The following is a 12,727-nucleotide window of genomic DNA, read 5'->3' as shown; positions in this document are numbered from 1 at the left end:
TTTTTGGTACTGTATGTGGATGACATACTACTCATAGGAAATGACATCCCAACCCTGCAGGAAGTAAAGTCCTGGCTTGGGAAGTGTTTCGCTATGAACGACCTTGGAGAAGCTGCCTATATCCTAGGGATAAGGATTTTGAGAAACAGGAGTAAAAGACTAATTGGACTTAGTCAAAGCACCTATGTGGACAAAGTGTTGAAAAGGTTCAACATGCATAACTCCAAGAAAGGAGAGTTACCCATCCAGAGTAACGCCAGATTGAGTAAGACACAAAGCCCTAGTCCTGAGGCTGAGATAGCAGAAATGAGTCGAATACCTTATGCTTCAGTTGTAGGATCTGTATGCTATGACGTGTACTCGACCTGATGTAGCCTTTGCTTTGAGCATGGTTAGCAGGTATCAGGGGAACCCTGGCAAGGCACACTGGACTGTGGTAAAGAATATCCTTAAGTACCTACGGAGGACTAAGGATTGGGTCCTTACCCTCGTTGGCAGTGAGGACTTGAGAGTTGTAGGGTACAGTGATGCTAGCTTTCAGACTGACAGGGATAATTTCCGCTCTCAGTCGGGCTGGGTCTTTACTCTAAACGGAGGGGCAATTACTTGGAAAAGTTCCAAGCAGGAGACAGTGGCTGATTCCACTTGTGAATCAGAGTATATAGCAGCAAGCGAGGCAGCAAAGGAGGCTATATGGCTAAAGAACTTCATTGGAGACCTTGGAGTTGTACCAGCTATAAAGGAGCCAATGGAGATTTTCTGTGACAGCAATAGTGCGGTTGCCTTAGCCAAGGAACCAAGAGATCATGGGAGATCCAGACACATAGACAGAAAATATCACTTCATTAGACATCGAATATAAGAAGGAATCCTCGTGGCAAAGAGGGTATCATCGGATGAGAACCCAGCAGATCCCCTCACGAAGGGACTGACTCGGGCTAAGCATCTCCAGCATGCTCGGAGCATAGGGCTGAAGGATGATATTAGTTTTAGTAGTTAGATAATCTTGAAATTTGTAAAATGTAATTGACATTTGATGATATATAAAAGCTGTTATTTATGAGTAAAGTGTTGCTATCTCTTGTCAATCGTTTACTATTATTTCTTTTTTGCATGTTTTGACTTCCAGAATAATTATGTTATGGTTTATATCATATTATTCAAACTCTCCACAGTCGGTCATATGTTGGAAGTAGATATGAATCAAGACTGTCATGGGTTGGCTTGTAGAGGTCTAAGATGTTAGACAAAGCGGGGCTACAACACTCATGAGTGCTCATAAGTTCTGAGTATTGGATTCAACCCACGCTCACTTGTATCACTTCATGGAATTTATCTCGAGTGATCGTGAGACGGTAATATCATATAAGTCTTCAAACCTAGAGATATGATTTGTTGCCTATGAGTTGGTTATGCATTGATTGCACGAAAACGCATTGATAACTCGATGTTATAAACCGTGCTTTTGTGTGTAATTCAACAAGTAGTAGAGCAAACATATGAGTCGAAGTTTATCTGTTCCTTCTAGGATTAGAAGCGATATCTGGGCACCTCGATGATTTTGTTTTGACCTATGTACCGGGCCCGGTCAGAACTAAATTGATGTGTTCAGTTAAGTTCTATGTCAAACAAATCGGAAATCGGGAAACAAATGCTGGACAATAAGCAAGACCATGTTCCATGTATTTGTCCGGCTGATATCTAGAACAGAGGATTATAAGATCACTTATCTAAAATGGCGCTTCATAGTTCAACAGAGTTTAAAGAGCTACGATTGCTGATCGGTTCCTGAAGTCATACTTGCAACTATAGTTATTAGACTTATCCAAGTGGGAGACTGTTGGATATAGTGTCTAAGTCCATAACTATATTTGGTATGTACTTGACCCGACCCGGCATGGTCCATTTGGGTTGCACTTCACCCGAACAATTTATGGATAATCGTTTGAGAATAGTATAAGTTATGATTTATTAATATATTATAAGTCCTATTATATTAATATAAAATCATATTATTTAATTAGTATTGATCTATAATTAATCTAGAATTAATTTAGAGATCAAAAGTATGACTAATTAAATTTGGGCTCTTGTATTTATATAGTGTGGGCTAATGCTTATTTGGAATGGGCTAGGCTTGCATGGAAAGTCTATGGATACTCCATGAAGCTTTAACCCATGGATCTCATGGAAATGAAAAGACATGGGTATTAGGGTTTACATGAATGTAACCCTAATCCACCACACTATATAAAGGAGGCTTTGGTTCTTGAAATCACACGAGTTGTGGTGAGTAAAGTAAGAGGGCCGATTTCAAGAAGGTGATTACTATTCTCTCAAAGTTCCAAGTTTGTGGTGATTTGTGATTTCCATTTGAGGCATCCACACTATTGGTGCTAGGCTCTAAAACTCCAAGCAATCAACTACAACTACAAGGTAAGTAATTCTACTAGCTTTATTTGATTCAAGTTCCCCATGCCATGCTAGATAGGATAAGAACCTTGGAAAAATAATTATTTCCATGTATCATAGTCAAACATAGATCCAAGGTTTCTAGGGGTGCATGTACACCATAGGAGTGTTAGAATGCTCAAAAACCCATCAGCCTACACTATAGATAACAATCTATACAACGAGCTGATGAATCCCTCAGTAACCGATACTCAACCTGAGCGTCCCGAAAAATACATCTTGATCTATTCACCGGCATCCTGAAGGAACCACTGGCTACCCGAACTCCTTGCCTAACAGCTTCCTACCACGAAGACAACTGATGCGTTCCTGAGCATATACATCTGATGGAAACTTGCTCTACAACCCCCGACTTGACCACATCTTGAACCAAAGTCTTGCATACCCAAACCATAATTCCCTATCACCGATTCTTCTTAAACCATATACTCTAACAGATCGATGATCCTCCAAGCATAATACCCAATTTCACCCCAATTAGATTTTGAACTACCACCAATTGAGATTGCAACAAACCAATACTCAAACTGGCTCAACCATTTACATACCATCCCTGACTCTCGGAATGTATAACAAAATGCAACATGATCTTCTAGATGATGACAAAGCAAAATCAAAGATATTACGAATCTCAGACGGAGACCTAGGAAACCTCCCAATCATAACCGCCTCTAACATTAAGAATCCCTTGCAGATGCACAAGTAATCATTATGTTGGTATATTCATAGCTCCGATTCTTTATCTAGAAGCAAATGGACTACCACACACCTGGCCTATAAATCCGCAACAAACAATTCGTTACGAGCGTTACTCATTAATATAAGAAGCATCATTCTCTTAATCAGGATACATGAGAGATAACGAAGTTGTTATTCCCAAGTCACCTCCCTTGATTACCTGAAACAATTAACTAGCACCTCACCTGTCTACATTCAAATAAAGCACATCCTTGATCTCATCTTAAGGAAACGGTGCCACAAGAATCCTGTTTTGCATTCCCACATTGCCATACTTGTCGCCTAAAAACCACAACCATCTAGCCCCCTGATAGGTCTACATCCCAACTCTGAAAATCTCATGCATGCTCTCTATTTCCTCCGAACATGGAAAAATGGAAGAACATAACCCCCCCTCGTTGATAGCGACATCGCAATCCATCTGCCAATCACTCAGCCTCTGGCAACAATCCTCAAGCCGATCATCACGATCTCTTCCTTCTTGAGTCTCGTCACTCAGCTGGCACTACCTCGAGAAGGGCCTTCGAGACCTCAAATCAACTAATCCACCTAGGTCTACACCATTTAAACCCAAACTCACATGGCCACTAAGGCCCAAACAATAACCAAACCCTTTCTTTTCCTGAACATCAATAATCGATAAATCGAATAATACGGAAACACATTGCGATGATTAATGGTACCGAACCATACAATCTACCCTCAATTAGCTCCTGAGAATCCCCGGAAGTTTTCCTTGATTGAAGTACGGATCCTGTGCTTTCAGTAGTACGGGACCAATACTACCTTCCACACCTATCCATACTTTCCTCAAGATTCGTTCCGGATCCTCTAAGTAACTACTCATGTCCATTACCATCCGATCCAATCACATATACTCGTCCTCAAACGAATATATACCGCTAAATAGCGCACCAATTCCTATAAGGCGCTTCCTAGACTCTCCTAGGATTCCCACCTTACCCTCTCATCAGTTGCTGAAGAACCCCCTACTAATATAAACTAACTACTTAATAAATACAATTACATGCAACAAAACTTAAATAATCTTTCGAATAAAATACCAAAACCTATAATGGTTAGACTCAAACGAGAGCTACACAATAAAGCCAATCAATAATTCTATAATTATTTAACCTTTGCAGCATGTAACTTAACATATTCATTTAATAGTTAGCACACATCAATTTGGGTCCCACAAAGCACAAAGCAAGCAACATTTGAGAAGTAACATTCTATAGGCCACAAAACATAAAAAAGCATCCTCCAACAAACTTGCTTCCGTGATGATACGAACTTCTACCAACATTGCTAATCTTCCTAGATTCTCCTTCTAGAATCTCTCTTTCGAAAATGCTCACACAAGCACATTCTTACATTCTTCCTAGTCTTTCCTAGGTTTCCCTTCACACCATTCTCCGACATCAGTAGTAGAAAAGACTCCCTTTAATAACTTCTAACTACCTTACGAATACAATTACATGTTGTCGACATCAGAAAGTTTTCGACTGCTAGATCCCACCCAACAACAGTTAGACTCAAACAAGAGTTGTGCAATAGGGTTGAACCTAACCTTAGAGAATTATCCAATCCCCAGAACATGTAATTTAACATATTCGCTTAATAATTAGCCGATACCGGTGTAGTCACTAAAAGCACAAATCAAGAAACATTCCATGACCGAGTAATATAAACCAATGCTTCACATAAACCAGGTCATTCTATCAAACAATCAGAAATTCATACTAGCATGCAGTTCCAAAAACTCAATCGACAAGCATATAAAGGCATATCTCCAAGCATTCTATCATGCAAATCCTGAGCAGATCCTTAGCCGTAATCTAGCCTGCAATTCTGACATACTCATACCAAAACAATAAGCATATCACATGTGTAAGTATTTTGGGAAAAATCATTTGAGCTCGGTTGATTGCACGCATCGCACCCGTTTTTATTAGAAAACTTTTTAGAAAATCATTTTCTTTTAAAAAATTTTAGAAATCCTGAGTTTTAGTTCAGACACACCCGAGAGTGTGCCCGAATCCCTCAAACCAAGGCTCTGATACCAACTTGTAACTTTCCAAAAATTACCACGTAAAAATTACATTATTAAAACCAAGATAAACATCATTTGCTCATTTCAAAGATCCATCAAAACGTGATTATGTATAAAGTAGTTATCAGAATAAATCATGTCATCAAAGGCGGAATGTTGGTGGATGTGGTGCGATCAGGTCAGGTCCTTCCCTTTCGAACCGGAAGTACCTGAAACCATAAACATAAAACTGTAAACACAAAGCTTAGCTAGTGTATGCCCAGTGTACTGCCAGACTCCCTATTTCCAGCTTAACTTCAAATAGTCATAACTTCTTCGTTTCAACTCCGTTTTCGATGATCTTTATATGCACGGAAAAATATTGACGAGACCCACAATCCTATATATTTACTTTTAACTTAAAACATACCAAACTAAAATCCTTATTCCAAGAAAGAAGTCTGAAACATCACTTTCCCGTTTTACCCTTTGACTCCAAAACACAAACCAAGGGCTCGAATTGCATAACCAATATTATCAACATCCAATAGGGTCTAAACCCTATTTGCTTGAAGTCCAAGGCCTTTAAATTATCCATTTAGTGTCCAAAATCCCGAAATATGAAACTTCTCGAAACAGGATGTTACAGATGAGCAGGATTGGGAGTTCTTTTTATGTCGGCATCAATGGTGGACAGTGGGTAGGGGAGAATCCCATAAACATGACCCACTAGATTTTGATATGATAGTATATGTCGAATATGATTTTTTTCAAAAGAGGTAATTAAATGAGGTGAGTTTGATGGTGAGAAGGTGAAGAATAGTGTTGAAGGGAAGATCAATGGAGGACGACGCCATGAGCAAATAAGAGAAAAAGAATCGTTTGAAGGAAAAGAAATGGGGGGGGGGGGTCGGCTAAGTTTTTTGTGATCGTAGCTGATACCACATGAGAAATAATTTCCTTGATTATTCTTATTAAACATCGAAAACATATATAGGTACAAAGACTACAACAACCGGCCTAAGATAAAGGAATGTAAAATAATACAAGATACATTCCTATCTATTGTCATATTTATCGCCCCTACTTGGTTTTGGGATACGTTTTATGTATTTTGACACTTTAATTTTAATGTTTAATTAGGTTTGTGTTTGAATATGAGTATTGGTTTTTTCTACATATTGTCAAAAAAATTGGAAATTTATAATTTTTACAATTTTTTTATATAATTCGAAAATTCCGACAGACAATCCGTTGGTAAAGAGTGTTGTCGGTACTAAGTGGCACTCATCGTTAGTCTATAGCTCATTCGTTGGTAAAGCTATCGTCGATATTCCATCAATATATAAGTCAAATTTGGTCAAAAAGCACTCGTCGACAATTCGTAGGTAATCCATCTGTATTCTGTCGGTAATTTAGCGATGGAAAAAGCTGTCGGTATACATCGATAATCTGTCGGTATAAAATTTGATGGCCCTTTTTCTGCCGGCAATTCGTTGGTATCGGCTATTACCGAAGAAATACCGATGGATATTATTGTCGGTATTTTACATCTTTCTAGTAGTGTTATAATTGGATATGTGACTAAAATCACCGACAGGAGTTACCAAGTTACCGATCTAACTTTCTTGGATATGTGACTGAAATCACCGAAAATAGTTACGTCTTTTTAATAGTAAAACGTTGCTAGGCAACGTTTTACTCCAAGTAATTATGTCATCCATATCCCCTCATCCCCCCCCCCCCCAAACATATATATAAATAAAGTAAACTTGTCAGTTCTAAGGATCCGTTTGCAAAGAGTAATCCCACCAACAAACAAGTACGATAAAGCCTTTTATCAAAGAGTTTGGATTGAAACCATATGACCTTTGTCCTAAAGTATCGGATGTTTAAAAATGTATTCATTTTCAAAAATTTTGAAGGTATTAAGTCCTGTAATAAACAATATAGAAATGTTAAATGAAGAAATAAAATTTTGAAAATGTGTCATAGCGTTCTAAAAATAAAGAACTTGGATTTGAATCTAATCAATATTGGATTCCAATGTTCATTTTTAGTCATGGAAGCCCCAACCGGAGGCTCAAATAATTAAAAGGCATTGAGACTTCGAGCAACACAATCTTTTACAAATATATGTTTATTAAATATATCAATGACGTTGTTATTAGCTCTTATATAATAAATATTATGATAAGTTGGTAAAAATATTGTTTGTTTTGAATTATAAGATAATGTAGATATCTTTTAAGATTCTATAATCTCAATTATCTCAATGACCCCTACCTGCAGGTTAGTCATGAATAATATTAAATATAATATATGGTTTAATGATATTTATAGTTGTTGTTATGATTAATTAATTTTAAAAAGTTTATTTGCTTAGAATTTTAATTTTTATCATTGTATTTATTTAAAATATCAAACATTATTTTTGTTTTTAAATGTAACAATATAATTTATATATATAATGTACCTTTTAATTATTGTTATTGTAAGTTATCTAAAATAACGTATTTAGAAACTCTAACTTATATTAATTTTGTTTCAGAAATTGAACTTTTTTAAATTTTATTTGATGAATATTGTGAATTTCTTTGATTGTAATTATAAAATAATGTATTTAGAAACTCTTAATTATAAGTAGAAGTAAAGATATTATTTTAATATTGAAATTTAATTTATCTATGATTACACTTTAGGTTTGATATTTATTTAACTTTATTAACAGAATTATAATCATTATTAGGAAGACACTACAATTTATCACTTTTAACTATTTACAAAATATTATTTGGGTTGTTTAAGTTAAATTAAAATTTATAGTTAAGTTGGTCCTGTAATGTTATATTTAAGTTTATAATTTAAATATATTATATAAATTGTTCAAAAGTTATAGTTTTAAAATAATAAAGGTTTATATCCAACAAGATGTTTAAACTAATAAATTAAGTACAATATGTAAAAAGCTAAAAAAACATAAATTTATAAGGAGAATAAATATATTATTTTAATATTGAAATTTAGTTTTATATGATTAAACTTTAGGTTTGATATTTATTTAATGATTGTTAGAAAGAAATTGAAAAATAATGAGAGTTTCAAATGAATATGATAAAAAAAAAAATAATGAGAGTTTCAAATAAATTTGAGGAAAAAAAAAATTCCTTTGTAGTATAGTATCATGCAAACCGGAAGTATCAGATATTTCAAAAGATTAGCATCCCAGACCAATGGGATAAAACCCGCTTTTTTGCGGACATTTTCTGAAAGTACTACAAAATATGTCTCCAAAAGTAAGAAGATTTTTATTTTCCAATTATTTGAAACCTTTTTTTTTAAAGAAAATCAGTCGGATAAAACCTGTTTCTTTGCGAGCATTTTCCGCAGGGATTACTACTCACCATTCCTCTGTGGCCATTAAAAGAACCATTGATCTACGAACACACCAAACTTCAAGAAATATATATAAATGGTCGCACGTATACAGCCATTAGTTTTGTTCAAACAAAATTGTTAGTTTTAGAGAGAGAAAGAAAGAATTAAAAAATTAGGCTAAATATTAATTCTGATCGTCAATCGATATAGAATCAGGCTATCTATTATCATTGTAGCTTGGACAATGGTGGTGGTCGACGCACAATACGTTGAGCCATTCACCGTCGATCTTGCTATTCAGAGGAAATCAGTGGCCAATTCAAATGGAAACTTTACCGTTGTCGACGTCAATGGAAACGTGTTGTTTAACATTAAAGACACATTGTTCAGTTTTCATGATCGTCATATCTTGTATGATGCAAACGACAAACCTGTTCTAACTTTCAAGAAAAAGGTTTCTTTTTTTATTCTGTTGTTAAATTCAACTTGCTGTTTCAATTGTGACGAACGTTTTTTGACTTATGTGGTTTAATTATCATACAAAACCATGTTCATGTGATGGGTTTCACATTTAAAATACTATGAATAAAAAGTCATGCATGCAAATAATTAGTAGAAGAGATAATTTAATGTAAATTCCATTAACATTTTAGGCTTTAGAATTAAGGTTAACTTTAACATACATAGTAATTAAATAGATTATTGTAAATAATATTCTAGATATGTAAGAAGTAAAACAATAACTTTTCACATTCTTGAGAAAAATAATAGTTTCTGCAAATACGAAACTTATATGAAACTGAAACTTCATTTATCTTGAAAGGCATGAAGCGATTATATCCAAAGGCTTCCCCCCAACCCCCCCCCCCCCCCCCCCCCCCCCCATCAGGCTTAACATTGTTGTAATCGCTATTTCTTTTAATACTTTGTTCAGCTCCGATCCATCCATGGAAGATGGCAAGCTTTCAAGGGAGAGAGCGCCACCCACAAAGATTTACTTTTCAGTGTAAAGAAGTCAGCAGCACCTAAACATGAAACGGAGTTGGATGTGTTCTTAGTGGAAAACAAAGAGGAGACAGCTTGTGATTGTAAGGTTACAGGAGATTGGGAAACCAAATCTTGCAACGTCTACGACCAAGATGGTTCTACCATTCTAGCTGAGGTGACATACACCTTTAAGATATATTACTAGACTTTATTATATCAAATTAATCGATGACATGGTAAAGTGATAATTAGTTATATATTGTAAATGAAATGGGACATTCGTTTAGACAAGCAAAGATAAATGGATTAGTGTATTTTGTGTTATTAGTATCATATTTGATTGATTTGTTTGACATAATATTATGAGTGAAGTGGGTCTTATGAATATGTTACATTGAAAGAATGGTATATGTTTGCCTAATTCATTATTGTCCTGTTTTTGAATGATATGATCTAGGTACATGATAAGCAAAATATTACGAATGTGGTGGTTGGAAAGGAGACCTTCGGCATAACAGTCTACCCAGATGTGGATTATGTTTTCATTGTTGCTCTTGTGGTGATTCTTACGGAAATCAAAAGTTATGATAGTAGCAAGAAAAAGAAAAAGAAAAAGAAAAAGAAGGAAAAGAAGAGTTCTGACAGTAGTGAAGACGATAAAAAAGATAAGGAAAAAAAGGTTGAAGAGGAGGAGGAGGAGGAGAAAGAGAAATTACAAGTAAAAGAACAAACAAAAGACGAAGAGGAAGATCATGAAGAGCCGGAAGAACAAGAAGAACAAAAAGAAGAAGAGGAGGAAGAAGTAGAAGAAGAAGAAGATGATGATGATGACAGTGAAAGTGAAAGTGATAGTAATAGTGATGATTATGATGACGAGGAAGATGATGATAATAATGATGGTAAAACTAACAAGGAGGAACCGAATCATGATGAGTATAATAATGACGAAGATGATGAAGAAAGTAGTTCCACCTCAGAAGAAAGTCCTAAAAAGTAGTAGAAGTTGAAGGTAATTCATTTTGTCAAAAATCATTTACATGTGTAGTGGTTATGCATGCAAGCTTGTACAAGATTTAAGTTGAACAACTTTTGATTTTTTTTTAGAGAAACATAGTGACCGGTACTAGATGGTTAAATTAAATACTTTAAATCCATTTCAGTCGTACGTATTTGAATGATATGGGTAGATGATAGTAATCAAGTCATTTGCCTAACCTAATGCTATATATGTTTCGTATATACTAATTATGGAATGTATAGGTTCAAAGATAGGTAATGTCTCAATGCATTTTAACGCAGAATTATATAGCATTCTTTTCAAATATGTTTCTTAAGGTAGTGGGTGTGATGTCATATTTGTCAGAGTCGATGTAGACGTCACGTCAAATTTGGCACACTTTAGGCAAAAGTTGTCATTTGCTTGACAAGAGTTGTCACGCTTGTCATATTACTTTTTTTTAATTAATATAGAAAATAAAATTTTCAAACATATTATTTTTTTAAAAAAACTTAAATTTCATTAAACATAAAATAAAAATGCAACACAAAAAAAAAAAAACATAGAAATTCAAATTATAAACCTAGAAATTTCAAAGAACAAAAGCAAGAAAATTAAAAAAAAACGAAAGCTAGATGTTATGTTTTTTTGCAAGCTTCTCTTTGGCTTTTATCATCATTTCCCGTTCGCGTCCGGATAGCTCGTTTTTGGGTCTCGTTTAGATGGACATGGCACAAGTTTCTTCTTTCTCTTGTGTAACTTCCAAGTATCGCTCCAAGGACAACATTCAATTTGTCGATTTTTGTTGTTAGTTGATCGATGTCGCCAGAACTAGTTGTCGCCGCTTTCCCCTTTCGCTTGGCTCGGTCTCTTCCCATGGGACGAATGACTCTTCGAACCTCAATAGGCTCCTCTTCATTGAGGTCAATCCCGACATGCGTATCGGACGATTGACTATGTGAGTATGTGTCGTTTCAGATGTTTTGGTTCTTTAAGAAGAACCACCCATAAAAGTTTCGAAAGAGCCGACATCTTGCCATTTTTTTTTTGACAATTTTACAATGTTCCAAACATGTAAAAATGTGAATTCCCCCCCCCCCCCATTTTTTTTATTCTGATACATGTCAGGAGCTTTTTGCAAAATGGTTTCGTCGTTTACACCACTTTATCATTGTTGTTTAACACTCGAAAACACACCGTTAAACTTCGTCACCAGTTTAATGACATTATGCCACTTCGAATAAATTTGGTCTTTTTAATCACCAAGATTCATCTCGTTGAGAAAACGCCGCATGATTTTCCGGAAGAAAGTTGGACAATCTTGGTTGTTTTCGACCATCGGATCTTCGGAAACATTCACCCACGAGCTAACGCCTTTTCTTCGGCCGGTGTCCATTGCTTTGTGTTAGGAATTGAGACAGGGTACACGCAGCGGAAACACTATCACACACTCACAAACGAAACGAGAAAATAAAGCAATAAAGAACACAAAGATTTTACGTGGTTCGGATTCGGTGTAAATCCTACGTCCACGGGCTGCAACTAGAGAATTTTATTAAAACTCACAAGATTACAATTGGCTTGACACTCTACACTTGATGTTCTCTCAAGTTTTTGCACACAAAATATGCAAAACATACATGCATATATATAGGTATATTTGTGAGCCGCAATATGCACAAGATTGCCGCATAGTTTGAAAAAATAATTCTCATGCATGTGTTTGACAATTTTTTCCACCGTCCAATTATTTGCCGTCCAAAACTTTGACAGTCCAACAAATGAATTCAAAAGGTGTGCTCCATAATTGCGTCGTCCATTTCATATTCTTAGGAACTTGTCAATTTGTTCAACACTCCATAAATCTTAACACTTTGGAACCGCCCTTCCACTATTTTTGGGTTGTGGGCGATTCTCCTTCGGCTCCGATTCCGTTTCGGGGACGACTTCGGATTGCGCTGGACATGGAAATTGGGTTTGGGTTTCGAAATTGATTGGTGAGTTGGGAAGATAATCAAATGGATTGAAGTCATTGTTCATTTGGGATGATAAAATCATTTGTGGTTGGTTTTAAGATTAGCGTTGCATTTGAAATTGTGGTTGATTTTGGAATTGAGGTT

The 12,727-nt window shown here is 35.6% G+C and overlaps 1 protein-coding gene across 1 annotated transcript; it reads left to right on the top strand.

Annotated features, from left to right (window-relative positions):
• Nucleotides 1–8,757: 8,757 nt before the first annotated feature.
• Nucleotides 8,758–10,727, top strand: LOC145133814 (protein LURP-one-related 10-like). Its single transcript, XM_079068774.1, has 3 exons — nt 8,758–9,077; nt 9,558–9,785; nt 10,068–10,727. Exons 1-3 carry the CDS (start codon nt 8,868–8,870, stop codon nt 10,605–10,607), a joined length of 978 nt encoding a protein of 325 aa, XP_078924900.1. The 5' UTR covers nt 8,758–8,867; the 3' UTR covers nt 10,608–10,727.
• The last annotated feature ends 2,000 nt before the right edge of the window (nt 10,728–12,727 follow it).

The sequence above is a fragment of the Lactuca virosa genome, chromosome 8 (assembly GCF_052849685.1).
Source record: "Lactuca virosa cultivar CGN04683 chromosome 8, Lactuca_virosa_CGN04683_v6, whole genome shotgun sequence".
In the NCBI taxonomy this organism is placed as follows: Eukaryota; Viridiplantae; Streptophyta; class Magnoliopsida; order Asterales; family Asteraceae; genus Lactuca; species Lactuca virosa.
The sequence above is the reverse complement of the archived record's forward strand: the minus strand, read 5'-3'. Positions and strand labels throughout refer to the sequence as shown.